This window comes from Schistocerca serialis, chromosome 4 (assembly GCF_023864345.2).
Source record: "Schistocerca serialis cubense isolate TAMUIC-IGC-003099 chromosome 4, iqSchSeri2.2, whole genome shotgun sequence".
In the NCBI taxonomy this organism is placed as follows: domain Eukaryota; kingdom Metazoa; phylum Arthropoda; class Insecta; order Orthoptera; family Acrididae; genus Schistocerca; species Schistocerca serialis.
The window spans coordinates 754,899,893-754,922,146 of NC_064641.1; the positions used below are offsets into that span (position 1 = coordinate 754,899,893).

At 44.4% G+C, this 22,254-nt stretch overlaps 1 protein-coding gene and 1 pseudogene across 1 annotated transcript in view; both read right to left on the minus strand.

The window, feature by feature from the left end:
* The window catches only part of LOC126474748 (dynein beta chain, ciliary-like), a 734,368-nt gene that overhangs the window by 709,498 nt on the left and 2,616 nt on the right, over positions 1–22,254 (minus strand). The window contains exons 2-3 of the mRNA XM_050102225.1: positions 18,123–18,317; positions 7,104–7,300 (exon numbers count right to left, since the gene is read on the minus strand). Coding sequence (XP_049958182.1) covers positions 7,104–7,300; positions 18,123–18,317 — 392 coding nt within the window. The remainder of the gene's footprint in view (positions 1–7,103; positions 7,301–18,122; positions 18,318–22,254) is intronic.
* On the minus strand, positions 18,593–18,709 carry LOC126476276 (5S ribosomal RNA; annotated as a pseudogene).

Below are 22,254 nucleotides of genomic sequence, written 5' to 3' on the forward strand. Positions count from 1 at the left end.
TCTAGTGCAGAAAAACTTCAACAAATAAAGGATGAGCTTAGTAGAACAAGACTGAAAATAGGCCTGGAAATCTGTTGGAATAATAACAGGACAATGTGTAATCAACATACTGAGAAGAAAATAGTACAGATTGAAAATGTAGTCTTGAAACCATTTGAAAAAAAGGAAGAAAGCTCAGTGTTTATAGTCCTTTGCACAAGCTCAGATTTGGGAGGATTGTGAAGGAAATCGCCCTTGCCTTTACAAAGGATCCATCCCGGCATTTGCCTTAAGACATTTAGGGAATCACATAAAATCTAAAACTGAATGGCCGGACGGGAATATGAACTGTAGTTCTCTGGAATGCCAATCTACTGTGCTGACCACTGCGCCTTCTTGCTCGGTGAACAAGGTAACAGTTGCCTGTAATGCCTTTGGTGAACCAAATAGTTTTCAAAATGAAAATCCGACGTGTCTGAAACGGAGAACATAGTCAGTACGTAACACCAGTTTTTACATACTGCATTCGGATATGAGCTGTTAACGTAAAAATCACTGAAACGGGAGTTCCTTAGTTACAAGTGTAGAGAAGCGTGATGAAAATTACTCAGTAAGACAGGAAAATAAGCAAAAGGATAAGACAACAAACTGGAGTGGTCGTCGTATTCGTGCTCTAATGAAAATTGAACGGAAGTGGTTGGGACATGTAGCCTGGTGAACAGATAGAAGGGGCATCTGTGGAGAAGTCCAAGATATAAGTAGAGATGACGACCTAATGAAAAATGGTAGGATGACATTGGAAATCATAAAGGAGTGGAATGAATACTGGCAAGCGGCACCCGAAATAGATTGCTCTCTGACACAGTCGAAACTCTGCTTGGTGAAAGAAGGGTGAAAATGGACATTTATATTATGCTTTGTGGTAACACTGAATAGTTTCCGAGAAAATGACAAAGTCTTGATGCTACTGCTTCATTTCGCAAGCGCGGTGCTTCACCAACCGAGCTGGCACGGTAGTAACTAGGAGCAAAGTTTCGAGTTTTTGTACTCCGTGTTCAAATCTGATGTGATATTGTCTTTTTTTTCGTTTTATTGTCGCAGAAGTATGCAACTTCAATGGGATCAGTATTTTACTGATGTCGAGAAACAATGGAACTTTTTGCGAAAGAATTAAGTATTTCAACTCTTACTAAAATTAGATTTTATCATCACAAATCTTACATAATGTTATGTAACTAATAATAATGAAAATTAAATACATATAAACTCCAGTATATTAATTTTTGCTTTGATATTTGCTTTTATACATCAAGAGAACCAGTGTATTCCGAAGCCACAGTCACATTCTTTCACATTCTTTAATGCGAATATCATTAGGGAAAGCAACATCATTAACGTTGCCAAATACCTCGCGATCTGGCGATAATTTCACGGCAAACTAAACGTATCAAAGCATTTCCTCCAAAACTGAAGGCTGCGATTGATTACTAATCCCGGCGTAGATTTTATTACTTGCAACGCTTCCGTTTGCTGTTGGGTGAGAATAGGGCACTTCTGTAATGGAGGAATGTATTTTTTCACCTGCCAGTAAAATTATACGTCGTACGGTTGACAGAACGGCATACACTTTGACAGAATTACTTCTAACACGTCGATATTCCGGTTTCATCGACAATCAGACCGTCGTATAACGAGGGATTGGCTCTGAGCGCTATTGGACTTAACTGCTGAGGTCATCAGTCCCATAGAACTTAGAACTACTTAAACCTAACCAACCTAAGGACATCACACACATCCATGCCCGAGGCAGGATTCGAACCTGCGACCGTAGCGGTCGCGCGGTTCCAGACTGCAGGCGCTCGGCCACTACGGCCGGCTTATAACGAGGGATAGCTTTGTACAGCCCACAAATCAATAATGTGCAGAAGCGGCTACATTTTACGTAAGGTCGCAAAACTTCATCCAAAACTTTACGACAGATTCGTCTCAACTGGTTGACAGTTATTTCTGTAAGATTCTCAACTCAAAAGATAACATTATCTTACTTGAGACGTGATACATTATGTTTAATCGGTACTTTTATCAAAACTAAGGTTAAATTCAAGAATTATACTGGGGGTTTGAAGTTGAAAGAATCTTACTGTTCCCAATCGTTCATCAAATGGAAGCTTGTCATTGGCGCTGCTGTCCTTAGTGACAAGATGCTGCAGAATTCCGTGTTTCCCTATGAATGAATTGCACCAGGTGTTCCATGCATTGAGTTCAAAAGTTTCTAATGCTGATTAGGCTGCTGCAGTCATTGCCCGCTAGCTACCACAGTGCTCGTGTAGTAACAGCATGTCCATTGTTTCTAACTTCTGTAAAACAATCGATCACACATGAATCGATCATTTGATATATATCTCGATTCGATCCTCTGCTTGTCAATTTGGTCTTCCATCGCGGTAGCTGCTTCGTATTTGTGGGCTTGTGCACTCGTATACTGCTCAGTGCGAATTAACACTTTCCGGAAAACTGTTACTAACACGGCTATAACATCTATGAGGGGCATTTTGTTGCTTGACACAAGCCGACAAGAGCATATTTTAATCGGAAATTTTATTGTTCGCGACTTAACATAGACATAATTGAAGATGGTCTTTTTATCAGTTGACGACGGTTTTTTATCAACTGAGAAGGGCTGAAAACTTACCTAACTGAAATCTGGTTTCGCAGAACAGAGCGGATCAGGTTGTGGAAAGGGGCCGGTAATTTACTGTTAGTTATACAAGAACATTCACACTTTATTCCTCGAACCAAGCCGGCCGGGGTGGCCGAACGGCTACAGTCTGGAACCGCACGACCTCTACGGTCGCAGGTTCGAATCCTGCCTCTGGCATTGGTGTGTGTGATGGCCTTAGGTTAGTTAGGTTTAAGTAGTTCTGAGTTCTAGGGGACTGTTGACCTCAGAAGTTAAGCTCAGAGCCATTTGAACCTCGAACCAATGCACAGTTTTTCCTTTAAAACAACAAACATCAATTCACGGCTGAGTAACGGCTGAAGGTGTTTCTTAAGTAAAATTAAAATAACTTCTCGGCTAAAGGCCGAAATAATATTTCAGATAAGCTAAGGAAATTCTTTATAATATTTCAGATCAGCTAAGGAAATTCTTTAAAAGCCAAGCATTTACAAATTTCGGCTAAAGGCCAATTAAAATTCAAATTAATTATTCGGCTGAAAGCCCAATAAAATTTTTAAAAACATAATAAAAGAGAGGCTTTAAAAATAAGCGTTTACGCAGTACAACAGAAAAACAAGTTAAGAAAACTTGAAGTATCTTGTCGGCTGCAGGCCCAAACAATAATTAAAGACAACCTTAAGATAAACATTTACAGAGCACGGTTGAAGGCTGTTTTATGAATTCAAGATAATTAAAGAGAAACCTTACAGACAAGGATTTTTATATTAAAGCCAGAATTCAAGATAATTAAAGAGAAACCTAACAGACAAGGATTTATATATTAAAGCCACATATTTTGAAACAAACGCGGCTGAAGGCCTAAATACAGAGAAACAATAATTTTAAAAGAAACACGGCTGAAGGCCTAATCTTAAAGCTGTTATGAAGTTCGGCTGAAGGCCATATACTAAACATAAAAAGAGACAATATTAATACACGGCTGAAGGCCTGGCACAGTACCTGCGACCAAATAAAATAACAATCACAAACAACAAACAGTGGTGCTCAGAAGTGTTCCAAAGGTCGGCCTGGGGAGAAACGTCTAACAACAGTTTAGCTGAGACAGGCAGCCAAGCGTAAACTAAACAATCGGGTGGCAACACGACCTAGGGACGGCCGAAGAACCAACCAACAACCTAATCAATTCCCTCTATTGCAACCGACCAACTGCGTATTCCAGTGCGCAGGCAGCATTCATCTGCTCATTGGAAATCACAGAAGCTACACACTTGCACAAGAACCCGCACAGTCGTAAAAGCAATCACTGTGGAACAACACGAACGAATCAATTCGACACACAGAGAGTTTCCACAAGCAGTCGGCGACCAAATACACGTCGTCCGATGAGACGAGCGACCGAACGACCAACTCAGGTCGTTCCCACTGAACTTACGGCTGTCGGCGACGATCGGGCGAGTCTTGGCTGTCCGAAGCTGACTGCAGCTCCAACCCGACTCAACTCGATGTCCGTTCGGAATTCGGAGACACGGCGACCCGGGCACCCTGGCTCGGACCCAACCATGCAATTGTCCACCCGACACCTCTGCACAAGGAAGGAACCGACACACGTCCGGCAAGATGACCAAGTGACGAGGCCCTGAAACGGTCAAAAGACCAAATATACGTCTCCCGATGATACGACCAACCGAACGACCGACCAACGGTCGTCCCGCTCCAATCTCCTTCCGTCGGACAGTTCATGTGTGTCGCCAGCGGTCGGCGAGCAATGTCCGCGTCTCACTGGCGCTCCGTCCCCGACTGCTGCTGCGTCTCGACCGAGCTCCCCACTGAACTCCCGACACACGACGACCCGGAAATACTCGAGGTCGCTCGAGAGATAGTAGGACGGTGCACTTATCGATAAGCGCTGCTGCTGCCACTCACGGGCAAGGAAACCAGCGCCTAGTGACGCCGGTATATCGAATTAAAAGAAAAACGAGGCAACAGAACCATAAAAAAAGATGACGAGCAATAAACGGCATGAGCGCGAACAGCGCACGCCTCACTAGCCACCCCAATTGTTACCCTGCGGCATTCTGTAACCTATGACACAGCATTTATATTTGCACCAGAAGATGCAAGTTAAAAGTTGCGAAACCGGTTGTGTGAGTTTATAATTGATCTGAACAAATACAGCTGCTGCGGACTTTTGGACATTTTACGTAAATTGAAGGTGGAGGGCGGAGAAAGGAAAGGAAAGGGAAGGGATTACTGATGTTAGCTGCATCGGGATATCACGCGGAACGAGCGGCGACGAGTGAATTGTGTACCGGACTGGGATTCGAACCGGGACCCCTGCATGGCAATTAGACGCGCCGACGACTCAGTTAAGGGGAGACGGAAGGAAATTTTTATCCCTATTTTGCCAATGCTATTTTACCCTTTGAATAGGTACGCTTGTAAAACGAACTATAAGTGATAAAACAATGAAATTTTTACTGCATATTATATATATATATATGCCTCAATTTACAAGTAAAATGAACATCTCTTATGGTTTTGAAGAAAAAAAATTATTCTTTCACTAGTAAAATTTAACTTTTTTTCGTACGTTAATTATTATAAAACAGTTTCTGATTGTTTGGTGGTGCCGGCCGGGGTGGCTGAGCGGTTCTAGGCGCTACAGTATGGAACTGCGCGACCGCTACGGCGGCAGGTCAGAATCCTGCCTCGGTCATGGATGTGTGTGATGTCCTTAGGTTAGTTAGGTGTAAGTAGTTCTAAGTTCTAGGGGACTGATGACCTCAGAAGTTAAGTTCCATAGTGCTCAGAGCCATTTTGTTTGGTGGTTCTCAATTTACTTGTAATAACTTATTACCACCTGCAGTACAAATTGACCAAATTTCATGTGTCTAACACCATTAGTTTAACAAATAATGGTACCTGAAAGTAAAAAAAAACTGTAGTTTTGAGAAAAATCCGTTTAAAGTTTAATACTGCAATTCTAGTATAGTTATTGATGAGAATTACTGACCACTAATATTTTCCTGCACCGTACTGAGCATCATCTGAATCATACTGGTCTTCTTTTCTTCTCTTGGACCCTCTTCTTTTCCGTCTGGCTTCTTTTGTGCATTTTAAATTAGCAATATCTGCTTTGCGGATTCTCTCTTGCACCAAGGATTTTGCAGTATTTCCAGTAGATTTTATCGCCAATAATTCCAAAACATCCAGTTTCTAATTACACCATCATTGAAGCATAAAATAGCACCATAAACACCAAATTTGAGGGTTGTCAGCTTTCGGTAAACGCTTCCAAATGACATACAATCATTAACGCCCGAAAACAATAACAAACACGATCGCAAAAACGAGTATCGATAGTAAATACAGGGTAGGAAACATTGAAGCCGCAGTGGTCCACAACCCCACGACGACTACTGTAGTCCACTTCACCCCTCCGCCGCCCCACACCGAACCCAGGGTTATTGTGCGGTTCGGCCCCCGGTGGAGCCCCCAGGGAACGTCTCACACCAGACGAGCGTAACCCCTATGTTTACGTGGTAGAGTAATGGTGGTGTACGCGTACGTGGAGAACTTGTTTGCGTAGCAATCGCCGATATAGTATAACTGAGGCGGAGTAAGGGGAACCAGCCCGCCGAGGCAGATGGAAAACCGCCTAAAAACCATCCACAGACTGGCAGGCTCATCGGACCTCGACACAAGTCCGCCGGGCGGATTCGTGCCCGCCGCGCGACCGCTGCGGTCGCAGGTTCGAATCCTGCTTCGGGCATGGATGTGTGTGATGTGCCTAGGTTAGTTAGGTTTAAGTAGTTCTATGTCCTAGGGGACTGATAACCTCAGAAGTTAAGTCCCATAGTGCTCAGAGCCATTTTAACCATTTTTTGATTCGTGCCAGGGACCAGACGCTCCTTCCCGCCCGGAAAGCCGTGCGTTAGACCGCACGGCCAACCGGGTGGGCATGAAAAAAAAAAAAAAATTCAAATGTGTGTGAAATGTTATGGGACTTAAGTGCTAAGCTTACACACTACTTAACCTAAATTATCCTAAGGACAAACACACACACCCATGCCCGAGGGAGGACTCGAACCTCCGCCGGAACCAGCCGCACAGTCCATGCCTGCAGCGCCCAAGACCGCTCGGCTAATCCCGCGCGGTGCGGGCATGAAATAATAAACAAGAAGTAAAAGAATACTGTGCGTTCTCTCTGCATGGCGCAAAAAGGAAGGCGTGGCATTTAAATGTCAGATTGCACAGAGCGTCAGGAAAACCATCATATCTCACGAAAAAAATGTCGTAGTTATATAAAACAAAACCTGTTTCAAGCAGGAAAGACCGGGCATTTCAAATATGCTAAAATCTAAAAATCGAATTTTTGATGCTTACTTGACTTTCTTCTCCCCTTAAGGGGGCGGCCAGCTAGTTGTTAGTGAAGAGAGGTTACCTGGAGACGAGCGCTCGCTCTGCCTCGTGCACGCGGTCGACGCCGACGGGCAGCGGCAGCACGGTGTGTCCGCTGACCTGTCCGCGCACCTGGTAGACGGTGCTCTGCAGCGAGTGCACGTGACGCTGGATGTCCTGGGCCACCACCTTGGGCCACGCGCGGCTGTTGCCCGGGTTCGACAGCAGCGGCACGAACACCTGCCCGGACACACACACAAAATCACTCTCCGAGCCCACCCACCTCTCACACAGACAGGTCTTCTTCGTCACAATTCTGGTGCGTGGGAAGCCGAGTGGCCGTCGAATGATTCTGTAGCTCTGCTAAACGAGATGAACGGAATCTGTGGAAGATACTTACCGGAATAATGGAAGGGTTAATAAGGATCTGGGAAGTTTCCAAGAATGATTGCCTATCGAAGTCGCGGTGTCCAAACGATACATATCGAACGTGCGATCGTAAATCGATCATGCGACTCGGTTGGCGGGCGTTATAAGTTTGTTACGTTGGTCACTACAGCAACGACAAAAGAAGAGCGTTACAAAAATACTTGTAATAAGTTTCCTTTAATTTACGTCTATGGTCACAATCTTTTTGTTTAACAGATTACCGGTTTCGGTCTTTAATGACTATCATCAGATCTGCAGCAAAAATGAGAAAAATATAAATACACTCGCAAACTGTATGCAGCTTATGAACAATACATTGACCATACTGCAGAGGAATCTCTGGCAGATACTTACCGGAATAATGGAAGGGTTAATAGGTATCTGGCTAGTTGCCAAGAATGATTGCCTGCCGAAGTTGCGTTGTCCAAATTTGACAATGTTTTGCTCTAATCACTGCTTTTTTTTCTTTATTGTAATTTTATACCTGTACAAACAACAAGTAGGCTGGCAGCAGCATTCTACGCCGCTCTTCAGCCTTAGAGGAGACAATGATAAAAACAGAAAGAATACTTATAATTGACGTAATGGCGTGTAAAAAACAGTAGACAGAGAATACAAAACATGGAGCCGTTCACACTCGACGATAATCCACACTACAAACTGTTGACACGACGCACAAACACTGATGATTTCGATGGCACAAGTGAACGATGGAGCGCGACGGTGAACACTGAACACAAAACACGACGGCACACACGAGAAACGGATGGCGATGATCTCCGGCGCGCGAATGTCCACGTAACGTGTGCGAGTCCGGGGACCTGCCAAGAGGGGAAGAAGGGTGAGGGGGAGGGAGAGGGGAGAGCAAAGATGCCAATAAGTACAGGCGCGGCAGCGGACGGGGGCGGGAGAGGATGGGAGAGATCAGCGGGTGAGGAGGATCGAGTTGGCGGGAGGTGTAGAGGATCCGTATCCGTTCGAGGAAAAGGAGGAGGTGGGGGAAGGGAATAAGGTCGTACATGATCCGCATGGGGGAGGGGAGACGGATGCGTTAGGCGAGGCGAAGAGCATGGCGTTCTAGGACCTGAAGGGATTTGTAAAAGGTAGGGGGAGTGGAGATCCAGGCAGGGTGGGCGTAGCAAAGGCGAATGAGGGATTTATAGGTATGGAGGATGGTGGAGGGGTCCAGACCCCAAGTACGGCCGGAAAGGAGCTTGAGGAGACAGAGTCGGGAGCGTGCCTTGGCTTGGATCGTCCGGAGGTGGGGGTCCAGGAGAGACGACGGTCGAGGGTGACACCAAGGTACTTAAGGGTGGGGGTGAGGGCGATAGGACGGCCATAGATGGTGATGTAGAAATCGAGGAGGCGGAAAGAAGGGGTGGTTTTGCCTACAATGATCGCCTGGGTTTTGAAAGGATTGACCTTAAGCAATAATTAACTGAAACAGCGAAAATAAAGGGGGATACAACAGTTAAAGCCTGTAAGAAGGAGCGATAGAATGTAATATATTGATTATTCCTTGCTACTGTAGTGTTATCTTGAAGCTGTGAGAAAGGAGGACAGGCGCTCCAAGGCGCAGAAGCAGAGAAGATGCTGAGGGCAGACGAAACTAGGAGAGATATTTGAGCCGTAGGTGTCTGGCTCTTCGAAAAGCGCGCCAGGCGGAGTGCTTTCGCTTCGCGTCTAGTGTTAGCGGTTGCACTTTCGGTTTGGCGCGGTGTTTGGATTACTACCGCCCTCTGGCGGGAGGTGGAGCAAGTGTACGGTCGCGTGACGATCGGGAAGTACGTACTGGGCGGTGACCGAGAGAGGTGATGGCGCGAACGGGGCCGTGTTGTTGGGGGTCGTCAACTGCTCGCCACGTGCTTTGGCCGACCTCTTGGCTGTCAGGGGCTAAGTCTGCCTTACCCGCATGTACGTGGCTTATGAAGCTTAGAAGTCGTGGTGCAGGAGATCAGCGCGTGGGACCGTATGTCTTCTTATCGGCCTTTGAAACCAAAGGCAGCGGTTGGCTCTGACGAGCATGAGGAAGTGCAACGTGTTCCCGGCGCTGTGGTGGAGTGTGAGAAGTTGGGTACCGTTTTTATGTAACAGAGTTATATATTTTCTTCACCAGTGGTTTTGTTGGGGTCTTCCCACCACAGTTTTCGTTTGCCTGTCCGCGGGAATGTGGTAATTGCTTCTTGGTCGGGCCGTTTCATTCACACCTTGATTGGGTGATTTAGGGTCGGTGTCGTGTGTCTCTGTGGTTCAGAGTCTGTACAGACACCGCCCTTGCTACATCTTCTGGTTTTGGGTAACTCGGAGAGATGGTGGCTTGGAATGCAAGTTTTGGGGTTGATCTTCTGTGGCCCTATAGACCACCAATAACTATTGCGACTATTGTGATCTGGGTCCCTTTAGACGTGTCACTCCCTCACCGAGCTAAGGAAAAATTTTTTTTGGGGACTGCCTTTAATATGAAGGTATGTGTGCTGGCTTATTCATATTTATCTTGTAACAAATATAAGTTATGTAACTGGCGAGAGACAACTATTTTTGCTTGGTACAAGCTAGCTACTTAAAGTTTTTTTTGGAATTGTTCCCTTATTGATATAACAAGTCTAAAATCTTCGTATTGTTATCGTCAAACTTTGCAATATCCTTTGCATAGAGCTATTTTTAAAAGAGTTTTTTTTAAATTTTTGTCCTATATATATATATGACGTTAACAACTTCCCAATAATAAGATCTTAACTTTATATATATATATAGGACAAAAATTAAAAAAAACTCCAGTCGTTGACAAATTTTCTTTATGAAAAGGAGATTGCAAGGTATGACGTTAACAACTTCCCAATAATAAGATCTTAACTTTATATATATATATATATTGACGGTTCAATATTGTTACATAAAAGTAAACCGTAAGGGGAGAGCCTTGCGAAAATGCAGGTGCCCCCAGACACGGTCCCAGGGCGCTAGTTACTCCTCAAGGAATTAACATGTAACTTCATGTGGTTCAAATGGCTCTGAGCACTATGGAACTTAACATCTGTGGTCATCAGTCCCCTAGACCTTAGAACTACTTAAACCTAACTAACCTAAGGACATCACACACATCCATGCCCGAGGCAGGATTCGAACCTGCGACCGTAGAGGTCACGCGGTTCCAGACTGAAGCGCCGAGAACCGCACGGCCACACCGGCCGGCTAACTTCATGTGTCGTCTAGACGCTGTGGTAGATTGCCACCGTAGAACTTTGTAACCAACAGGCACGTACTAGCGTATAAAGCCAGCTTGATACCGGCCCTGAGAACAGCAACGTTAAACGCCAAAACACGGTTGACCTAGCAGTCCCTACTCCAGGGGGCCCGAGGGGCAAGGCTAAATGACGTATAACAATAATGTTGCAAGCCTTATTTGGCAGAACAGTTACGTTTAGCTTTCAGCTGAACAATGTTGATACCAAATACGAACTTGGTCAGTGCAACTGCATTAACATCCCCGCGTTAGGAGCTGTATGCGGGACCTAACTAAATCGCGATTGGCAGGCGCCTGCAAGAGACCTGCGGGATTGGCAGGGTGGCTTTAAGTGGGAAAAACAGTGCCTCCACGCGACTCTTTAAAACCCCTAGATTCCGCATTTTGGCGGAGTTCTCAGTGAGACGATCTGGGCGCCGAATCCGCGTCCGTCGACTCCAGCCTCGGTCCAGCTCCGCGTAAGTCTACTCTCACTTGGAGTGCCTCAGTGAACAGCGTCTCATTCAGTATGTTTTGTTTTGCAAGTAAGTTGTTGCCTTAAGATGCTGCTAGTATTTTCTACTGTGGTTAGTATCCACTCCTGGGACTTCTGCACTGGTTTCTGTTGTAACAGTGTTATTCATGCTTTTTCTAACCCTAGAACTAGCCTCCAGAGGATTAGTTAGTCTGGATAAACAACTATTTAAAAACCCTGTTTGTCCAAGAATCTCCACAACGAGTTCCCTACCAAGTCTCATCACCTGTATTTCTGTACCAGTGTTGGTTCAGATAGAAAAAAACAATGAAATGCCTTCACTGTGAATTGTCCTTCTGCCTTCTGCTCTGTAGCGCTCGGGAGCGCAGACTGACCTGTAACCCCTTTTCTCCCTCTCCCACCTATATCAGGACATGACAAGAATACATAGTATCTATTATGCAGGCGCATAATCGACAGGTACTGCAAATTTACTATGAAACGACATTACAATATCATGCAGAAAGAGTTTAAAGGTTCATTTGACAACGAAAGAGCAAAAAATTGCAACAATCGACAGACAGATTTCATTGCTCTGCACATGAAAAAGCACTTTGTGCTAAATTGACAGCTCTTGGAGATTTGGAGGTAGAAATACTAAAAATTCTGAAGTCACCTGCATTATTCCACTGTCAATTGTGACAGTCTTCAATCGACACTTCTATATAACGCGGAATTAACCACTAGATGTCACAAGAGGCGTAACCATCAGTATACAACAGGCGGGGCCGATTGTATTATCAGCAGAGAAACAGTAAAGCGGTAACAGCAGAATGGGTCGTCAGGAGAGCTCAGTGACTTTGGATGTGGATTAGTCTTGGCATGTTACCTGAAAAACAGATCTATCAGGGATATTTCAATCCTTCTAAATCTGCCGAAGTTGATTGTTGGTGATGTGATTGTGAAGTGGAAACACGAAGGTACAGCCACAGATAAACCATACCAGGCAGACCTCATGCACTGACGGACAGGAGCCGTCGTGCACTGTGTGAAAATTCACACGAAATCAGCGGAAGGAACTAGTCGTGAAGTCCAAAGTATTACCAGTTGTCCAGCTATCACAATGACTATGCACAGGGAGTGAAAGAGAATGAGTACCATGGGTCAGTAGCTCCTCATACGCTACACATTTCTGTAGTCAGTGAGGTGGTGTACAGAGCGAATGGAAACGAGTGATTAGGAACGATGGATAACGCTGTACCCTGTGGCAGTCCGATGGAAGGATCTGCCGTTGTGCTTAGTACCATAAGTACAGGGGAGGTGGTGTTACACTATGAGGTTGTCTTTCATGGATAGGGCGTCGTTCCCTTATTGCGCTTAAGACAACGCCAAATGCGGGAATACACACTACTGGCCATTAAAATTGCTACACCAAGAAGAAATGCAGATGATAAACGGGTATTTATTGGACAAATATAGTATACTGGAACTGACATGTGATTACAGTTTCACACAATTAGGGTGCATAGATCCTGAGAAATCAGTACCCAGAGCAACCACCTCTGGCCGTAATAACGGCCTTGATACGCCTGGGCATTGAGTCAAACAGAGCTTGGATGGAGTGTACAGGTACAGCTGCCCATGCAGCTTCAACACGATACCACAGTTCATCAAGAGTAGAGACTGGCGTATTGTGACGAGTCAGTTGCTCGGCCACCATTGACCAGACGTTTACAATTGGTGAGAGATCTGGAGAATATGCTGGCCAGGGCAGCAGTCGAACACTTTCTGTATCCAGAAAGGCCAGTACAGGACCGGCAACATGCGGTCGTGCATTATCCTGCTGAAATGTAGGGTTTCGCAGGGATCGAATGAAGGATAGAGCCACGGGTCATAACACATCTGAAATGTAACGTCCACTGTTCAAAGTGCCGTCATTGCGAACAAGAGGTGACCGAGACGTGTAACCAATGGCACCCCAAGCCAGCACACCGGGTGATACGCCAGTATGGCGATGACGAGTACACGCTTCCAATGTGCGTTCACCGCGATGTCGCCAAACACGGATGCGACTATCATGGTGCTGTAAACATAATCTGGATTCATTCGAAAAAATGACGTTTTGCCATTCGTGCACCCAGGTTCGTCGTTGAGTACACCATCGCAGGCGCTCCTGTCTGTGATGCAGCGTCAAGGGTAACCGCAGCCATGGTCTCCGAGCTGATAGTCCATGCTGCTGCAAACGTCGTCGAACTGTTCGAGCAGGTGGTTGTTGTCTTGCAAACGTCCCCATTTGTTGAGTCAGGGATCGAGATGTGGCTGCACGATCCGTTACATCCATGCGGTTAAGATGCCTGTCGTCTCGACTGCTAGTGATACGAAGCCATTGGGATCCAGGAAGGTGTTCCGTATTACCCTCCTGAACCCACCGATTTCATATTCTGCTAACAGTCATTGGATCTCGATCAACGCGAGCAGTAATGTCGCGATACGATAAACCGCAATCGCGATAGGCTACAATCCGACCTTCATCAAAGTCGGAAACGTGATGGTACGCATTTCTCCTCCTTACACGAGGCATCACAACAACGTTTCACCAGGAAACGCCGGTCAACTGCTGTTTGTGTATGAGAAATCGGTTGGAAACTTTCCTCATGTCAGCACGTTGTAGGTGTCGCCACCGGCGCCAACCTTGTGTGAACGCTCTGAAAAGCTAATCATTTTCATATCATAGCACCTTCTTCCTGTCTGTTAAATTTCACGTCTGTAGCACGTCATCTTCTTAGTGCAGCAATTTTAATGGCCAGTAGTGTATGAACACATTTTACGGTATTGCGGTATTGTGTGCTGCATGCGGTAGAGGAACAATTCGGGTACAATAACATTCCTTAAATGGACTGATCTAACCAGAGTCCCGACATGATGCCAAAAGAACACCTTTGGTATGAGTTAGAACGTCGACTTCGCTCCAGATCCCAGCGTTCAAAATGACTACCGTCTCTGGTTTGAGCTTTTGAAGAAGAATGCCGTGCCATTTCTCTATAGACATTGAGACCCTTCATTGAATGTATCCCCAGCAGAGTTCCTCACGACGTCGAAGAGCGGACACACCGTACATTAATGTTCATAGGCGTCCAAATACTTCTGATAAGGTGGTGTATTTCAAGCCATATTCCTGTTTCGCAGTCTGCCCATCTATTTTTATTTGAATATTTTTATTGGCATAGTGAAGATATCATGTAGCTGTATGTTGCACTTAAGGTTTATAATTTGAAGCTGGACGTAATGTGGTACATCAGAAGCCAAAAACAAGAACGATCTGCAGATAAGTCGACATCAGTTTTGTATCGTGATATGTGTTTGAATCTACTGGGTCCGGTTCAGTAAGTTGGATAGTACGCTCCCCCCTTCTCCAACTCAGTAATCAATGGTGCGCCACTAAACCATCCGTTAAGCAGAGTGCAATAGTAGTACGCCTACTTTGCGATCAGCAACATGACATATCGATTTGAGTGTGCTTTAGTTTTCGCTTAATGTTTTATTCGCTTATGTTACATTACTCATATTTAAAAATATGGCGTGTCAAAATAAACACATAAATGTCCAAAAGCTTTTTTCTCAATTACTTTTGAACACATGGTAGGAATGAACAGTGATCAAAGTGTTATATTTACTATCAAAAACAGTCTCGATCACAATTTATTTATTACGGTAATAAATAAATTGTGATCAAGATTGTTTTTGATAGTAAACAATTTTTTTCTCATTCTTTAGTTGGATGAAGTTTTTCGGTACTCCTCGATTTGTTTCACGAACTTCACGGATGAATACAGAAACAGTTGACCCCTATTCGGGAGAGATGCGGCAGGAAACTGCATCAAGTTAGAATACAGTCTACAGTTTGCTTGATACAGATATGACTTCTCTTAGATGAATATCAACATACTGAATTTTTAACTCGCACTTTTTCGGAAAGGACGCTGAATGAACTTTCTGACGTCCTGAATGTAAAAAAGTACTCTTTCTGATCTGTAACTGCGAATTCTCTGAGAAGTCCATTGCATCGTACATGCATAGCTTAAGACCAATCCCTTTTCGTACTCATTTTCTCTTCTTTTTTACATTTTAATCGCCTTTTCAATTTATTTTTTAGGATGAACTTCGCTGCAAGATGTATTGCTTTATTCGCCCTCGCTCTCCTATACTGCCTCCTCCACAGCACTCAGCATCTCAGCACCAACTAAACCGTGCATAGATGCAGACTCGCCCATTTGCCATTTAATTTTTGTTTTAAATCATCAGACTCCGACTGGTTTGATGATGTTCTCACCTTTTCCCATCTAATGTAGTCGTTCATCTCTACGTAAATATTACACTGAACATCTTCTGTAATTTACATCTACATGTGCATCTATATTTACAAATGTACTCCGTAAGGCTCTGTACACTGCATGACGGAGGGTACATGGCACCAATATTATCGATTTCCTTTCGAATTCCATCCGTGTAGTCAGCGAGGGAAGAATGTACCTCTGCGCTGTAATACATCTCGTCTTACTCTCACGATGCCTATACGACATATACGATGGTGGCATCATAATGATTGTGCAGTCTTCTTCGGATTCAAGTTCTCTAAATTTACGAAACAGGGTTCTTGTTCCCCGAGCGTTTTTGTTACATTTTCGTATGGTCTACACCAGGGACGGCCAAGAATTCGGCTTGCGAGTCGTGCCAAGGCAAGAGTGCCGTAGAGCTCAGCTTGGCAGCACATTTCCTCAGCTGCCACAGCACGCTGTCTTAATGGGAGGAGGGAGAAGAGGGGGAAACTGTGGAAGCGCCGAATTTAAATGACAATGCAGTCGCATTGCATGCGACTTGGTTTTACATTTTACATTTCTTGACAGCACACATCACTTACAAATTTCCAGTATTATTTATTTTTATTAATTAATTAATTAATTTTTTTTTGAGCGATGAAGACATAATTTTTATCTAATACAAACTGTCGGACATAGGCAGACAGTACCACAGATTTTCGCACTCAGGTTGCCATGTAACCCCGACTCATTTAGTTTTGTAATCGAAAACAGGTCATACACACGTACATGTTGATCGAAATATTATATCATTTTTGCAACCTCATTGTGGTGAAGTAGAAACTCTACCTCACGAAAACAACGCAGACATCCTGGACAGTTTTAACATAAAAGGATTTGTACTTAAAACGGAAATTATATTGCAGAACAATCAGTTACATCTGCACATGTGCAGGGGCACTTTCAACTGAAACGGCAAAGGGTCTCGAATACATCTCGATAAGGATTTAAGATTGGCACTGTCTTCAGAATGTTTAGAAAACTATCCTTGTAATTCTTTAAAGCCACAATGAATTCCTGAAACTTCGCGTTTTCTACAACGCCAGTGCTCAGGGAACTGGACTGGGTTTGTCTAAATCAGAATAAGTTGTTTCTCACCTTGCAGTGTCTTACTGTGGCAGGGTGCAGTCATGTCCACTTAAAATGAGAAGTCTGCAATCCATTCCAGGTGTTCTAATTTTCGTTCCTGAGATGCTTTACCCTTCATAAATTCAACAACAACGGGTTCTAAACCGAAAAACCGCTCCGGCATGCCGCTTGACTTAATTAAAGCACTTTGCAGCAACGTATGAATTCTCCATACTCTTCGTTCAATTCCTTTGATCTGATAGTGTACATGGAAGTGTCGAACTGCGATTACGCGAAAATAAGGAGCTGGTACGTCAGGCACCAATGGGAAGGTTCAAAAACGACATAGCCCTTCTGGTAGGCTGTAAAAAGCTCTTGGAAGACACGTCGGGAGGAATGGAGGGCTTAACTGGAATATAATTGTTGTGTACATAGTTCCACGTGGTCAGCGTCAGCGCGTACATAACTTTCCCACTAGAGCGCGCCCCGCTAAGCACAACAGCGCAGGCGCAGCACTCGTCCGTCTCTGCACTTCGAAATAGCGCTGCCTTCGAGACGGACAAAATTCTGCTTCCGCCGATCCGCGTATTAATATGTAACGCAGTCAATGAGATTGCTGCTAACGTAGAACCTTTTCTCCTCGCGGATCACACTCGCGCAGTGATACCTGAAGGCGCGATGTATAACGAGTGTACAGACCTCCGATTAGTCAGTCTGCATTTGTCTGCACCAGTCTGTACCAATCTGCATTAGTCTGTTCCAGTCTATTTCAGTCTGCACCTAATAAGATTATCACATTCCTGTACATAGCCATGAAGATAAATGTATAGACACTTTTGTCAAGTATCAGAGATATGTGAGAATAAGATTAACGTACCAAGACCAAAGGAACTTCAGATTGTCAATTGTAAATAGCATCCAGAATCAAGTTACGCAATGTCTATGCTTTTAATTATTTTAATAAATGTGTGTGAAAATTAATCAAGTTCTGTTTAAAGTTGGTCACCGTCAATCTGCTACTCTAAGCGTGCAAGTGGCATTTCTATCGTCTGACCTAACGGCAGGAGATAAACGCGCCACAATAAGACCACGAGACATATTGCTGACACTCGCCTACTTCGTTAGAGCGACAAGTCAAATAATCTGATGGTGTGTGTACCGAAGGTCTTACAGTACGCACACCACAATAATATAGCTTAAAGGTAAAGAAACCGAAGAGGGAGATAATGAAGTGTGGCAGAAAGAAGAGTAATGAGTTGCTTAAAATGAAAACTGCAAAAGACACAACAGTGAAAGAAGTGAAGAAATTAATCCTACCTAGAAAGGAATATAGTGTAGACAAGAAAAGATCTGCACGAGATAGAAAATGGTGGAAGATAGCGTCAAACCAGCTGACAGACTAGTGGCTTTCCGCTTAATGGTCTACACATTCAGCGTGAAGGCGAGTGTAACGACAAGCAGAGACAGCTGACACTGTGTACGTGTGCTCACCTCGTCTACGAGCGCGGCGAGCTGCTCTATGGGCCTGGCTGCGAGGTCTCCCAGGATGAGGAAGCTGTTGATGTCCTCTCGCGGCACCGGCGTGCGCGCCCTCTTCACGAAGTACGCCGACTTGTTCTTCAGGCTCAGCGGGAAGGCGGACGCCACCGACAGCTGCGCCGCGTTGTTCTGCATCACCAGCAGCATCTGCAACACGTGGCAACTTGAAGTCAGCTCTGCCGGGCAAACCGAAGTGAAAACTGAGCTATGGCCAGAGGCTAAGCACCGTCTTCAGGCCACAAGTGGCCCATCGGGACCATCCGACCGCCGTATCATCCTCAGTGGAGGATGCAGATAGTAGGGGCGTGTGGTCAGCACACCGCTCTCCCGGTCGTTATGATGGTTTTCTTTGACCGGAGCCGCTACTATTCGGTCGAGTAGCTCCTCAATTGGCATCACGAGGCTGAGTGCACCTCGAAAAATGGCAACAGCGCATGGCGGCTGGACGGTCACCCATCCAAGTGCCGACCACGCCCGACAGCGCTTAACTTCGGTGATCTCACGGGAACCGGTGTATCCACTGCGGCAAGGCCGTTGCCTCCGGAGGCTAAGGCCGTGTAAAATATCGCAGCACCTAGGCGAGGCGAACCCTTTGTTCCGAAGGGCGGCCACCTGAGTTGAATTTCGCTTGGCGACGAGCACTCTTCCAACTTTCTCATTGCTACCGCTCTGCTACATACCATGGCATCGCTGTCTTCACACACAGTGGGTGCGTGGGAAGTTCTTCATAATCATGCGCGTGGAATTATATGCTATGCCATTACATTTAAGGTGAGAGAGGCAAACGAGGTAGCTAAAATTTCATTAAGAAGTGTGCCTGAGAGGGTTGCCGGAGCCACTAGCTATTCCTCTTACATACTAAAGAAAATAAAGGAGGGGGAAGACATAGCTACAAGTACTTTCAAAGGCTCCAATATTTCAGTGAAGACGTGGAAGAATGAGAAAAAAGTAATGAAAATTATATTTAGATTATATTGATGAACAGGTTGTCAGAGGACTCATACACAATTTCCACATGACAAATGTTCTTCATTTATACTGTCAATATTGTGAAACGTCCCCTTGAATTAGTGAATCACTGTGCTGGTAAACCCCTTACGTTATTTGATTTTCAAACAGCTCAGCAAAACTGAACGTACTCAGTTTTCTCTTTACTTATTCTGATCAACACTAAACTGAGACACAATATTTTTTTAGCGCAACGTAATCTGACTTTCAATAATCCTTACAAAAGAGTGGCCTATACCTTTCACAAATCACTTACCTCACAAAAATCTTCATTACTCGAACTACTGCAATACAGCGAGCGCCACTACTGTCAGCTAAATAACAGATTCAAACTACTGAAGGCACTAACTACTGATAGGCATAGTTAGCAAATGAAAGATTTTGATAGAGAACAAACAATGTATTTGCCTTAATAGTGTTCAAAGGTCATAATATATAGCAGTTCATGACGTCTAGTCTCACAAATTTACTATCTCTGATGGACATACGTCCAGATCATCTGCTCTCAACACTCCGCCATCTCTCTCCCCACATCCACCACTGCTGGCGGCTCACCTCCAACCGCGCAACGCTACGCGCTGTTAACAGCCAACAGCCCAACACTACAATAGCGAATATTACAACAATGCCACCCAGCCACAGACTGCACACAGCACAGCCAGTGATTTTCATACAGAGCGCTATGTGGCGTTACCAATATAAAAACCTAAACAGCCGACTTACAATTGTACTAAGCGACATTGCCCACTACACTATATCTTTTTGCTTTTTTTATCAGATTTCCTTCTGCTAGTGTGTTGGCAGACTTGTTTCTTTTTTGGTTAGTTCTTTGTTACCGTGATTAGTTCTTTTTGTGTTTGTAGTAAGAAGCTATTGTCTTTTGGACGTTTATATTTCTCGAATTATTGGTGGTACCGACATAACCTTCTAATACATTCGTTTGCAAACTCACTAGCTGTAGCTTATGAGTTCCGCAAGATACGCGATTGCACATAGGCTTCAGCTAGCGAAATGCACTTCCCCACGAAATAGTGGGCGTTCACAATGTGTTGTCTTTACCACTACCGTTGTCTCTTCCCCTGATATTCCGTATACACAGGTATAGGTCAAGTTATTTTGTGCGCATACAGTGCAGTCATAAATTGCACAGTGATGGAATGAGAACGATTTCCTACAGAAGGAGCGCCGAAGTCTACACCCACAGCCATATTATGCAGACCACTGTGGAGTACATGGAAGGGGGTATTTCCACCATACAACATGTTAATGTTTCTTCCCGTCACTTTCGTGTAAGGAATGACGTAAGAATGCTTAGACGCGTCTATGGACGCTGTATTTAAGCTAATCATGTCCTCACGGTACTTTTGTGGGCAATAAATAGGACACTACGGTATATTCTTACATTTCTGAGTACTGCTTCTTAATACTTTGTATGACAGTACCTACTTATGTAATTATAGTTGGTAGTGATTTCAATCTGCCCTCGGTATACTGGCGAAAACGCACGTTTAAAATCGGTGTTAGGCATCAAACATAACCCGAGATCATAAAAACGCTTTTTCGGAAAATTATCCTGTATAAGTAGTTCATGAGCCCACTCCAATTCCAAATGGTTGCGCAAACATACTCGACCTCTTAGCAACAAATAATCCTGAGTAAATAAGGAACATCATGACAGATACATAGATTAGTGACCACAACGTCGTTTTAGCGAGGCTGAATATCGTAACATCTAAAACCGCGAAAAACCAACGCAAAAAACATCTACTTAAAAAAATCAGAAAGAATTCACTTAACGCCTTCCTAAGAGACGGCCTCCACTCCTTCCCAACTAACTACGTAAGTGGAGACCAGGTGTGACTCAGATTCTAAGAAACAGTATCAACAACAATTGAGTGATTTATAACAAAGAAATGAGCAAGAGTGGAAATTAATCCCCATGGTACACGAAACATGTCAGAATTCTGTTGCAGAAGAAACGAAAAAAACGCGCCAAGTTTAAAATAACCCAAACTCTCCAAGTTTGGCGACGCTTTACAGAAGCTGGGAACGTAGTGCACACATCAAGACGAGATGATATTAATATTTTCCACAACGAAACTCTGTCTTGAAATCTGGAAAAAAATCCAAACAGATGCTAGTCGTACGTAAAGCGCACTAGCGGCAGGACATGCTCAGTACCTTCACTGTGCGATAGCAATGATAATATTACTGATGAGAGTGCCAGTAAAACCCTTCTTCTCATGCGTTCTACTTACTTACTAGTCTTGTTTGTAATGGGTCCAGCACACTCGAAAAAAATTCCAGGATGGGCTGTACAAGTGTTTTGTAAGTAGATAGCTTGCACATAGGTCCCTGGTGATGATGTCAATGGATACCAAAACTGCGGATGAAGGTACCAGTGCGTGTTAAAGGACACCCCTCTGCACGGTTACTCTGTCCCTGTCACGGCAGTCATTGAGCCCAGACGCTGGTACAAGCTTCGCAGAACGACAGAGACGTGTCTCGTAATGAGTGTATCATATATTTCCTGACACTTGCCGACTGCACGAAGCTTATGTCTTTTCCTGAACACAACATGTCGCTTGCTAACTCCATAGTTGGGAATAGTTGCACGAGAGACCTTTCTGATCTTTTATCATGGCGTTCGTGGGACAAATAGGCTTATAGGGTTTACAGTTTGTCGAATGCTGTTACTGGAATTGTTTATAGTCAGAACTAGGGTACCCTTCGAAGACGTACAGCCTCAGTAATAAACGTAGTAAATTATGGGGTTACCTGTACTATAAGTCTCTATGGAACTACATTCATGACGGATGCCATCTGGCTGTAACCCATTCCTAAATTTTAATTTCCTCATCGTCACAGCAATCTGGTTTTGCGCAAATACACTCCTGGAAATTGAAATAAGAACACCGTGAAGTCATTGTCCCAGGAAGGGGAAACTTCATTGACACATTCCTGGGGTCAGATACATCACATGATCACACTGAAAGAACCACAGGCACATAGACACAGGCAACAGAGCATGCACAATGTCGGCACTAGTACAGTGTATATCCACCTTTCGCAGCAA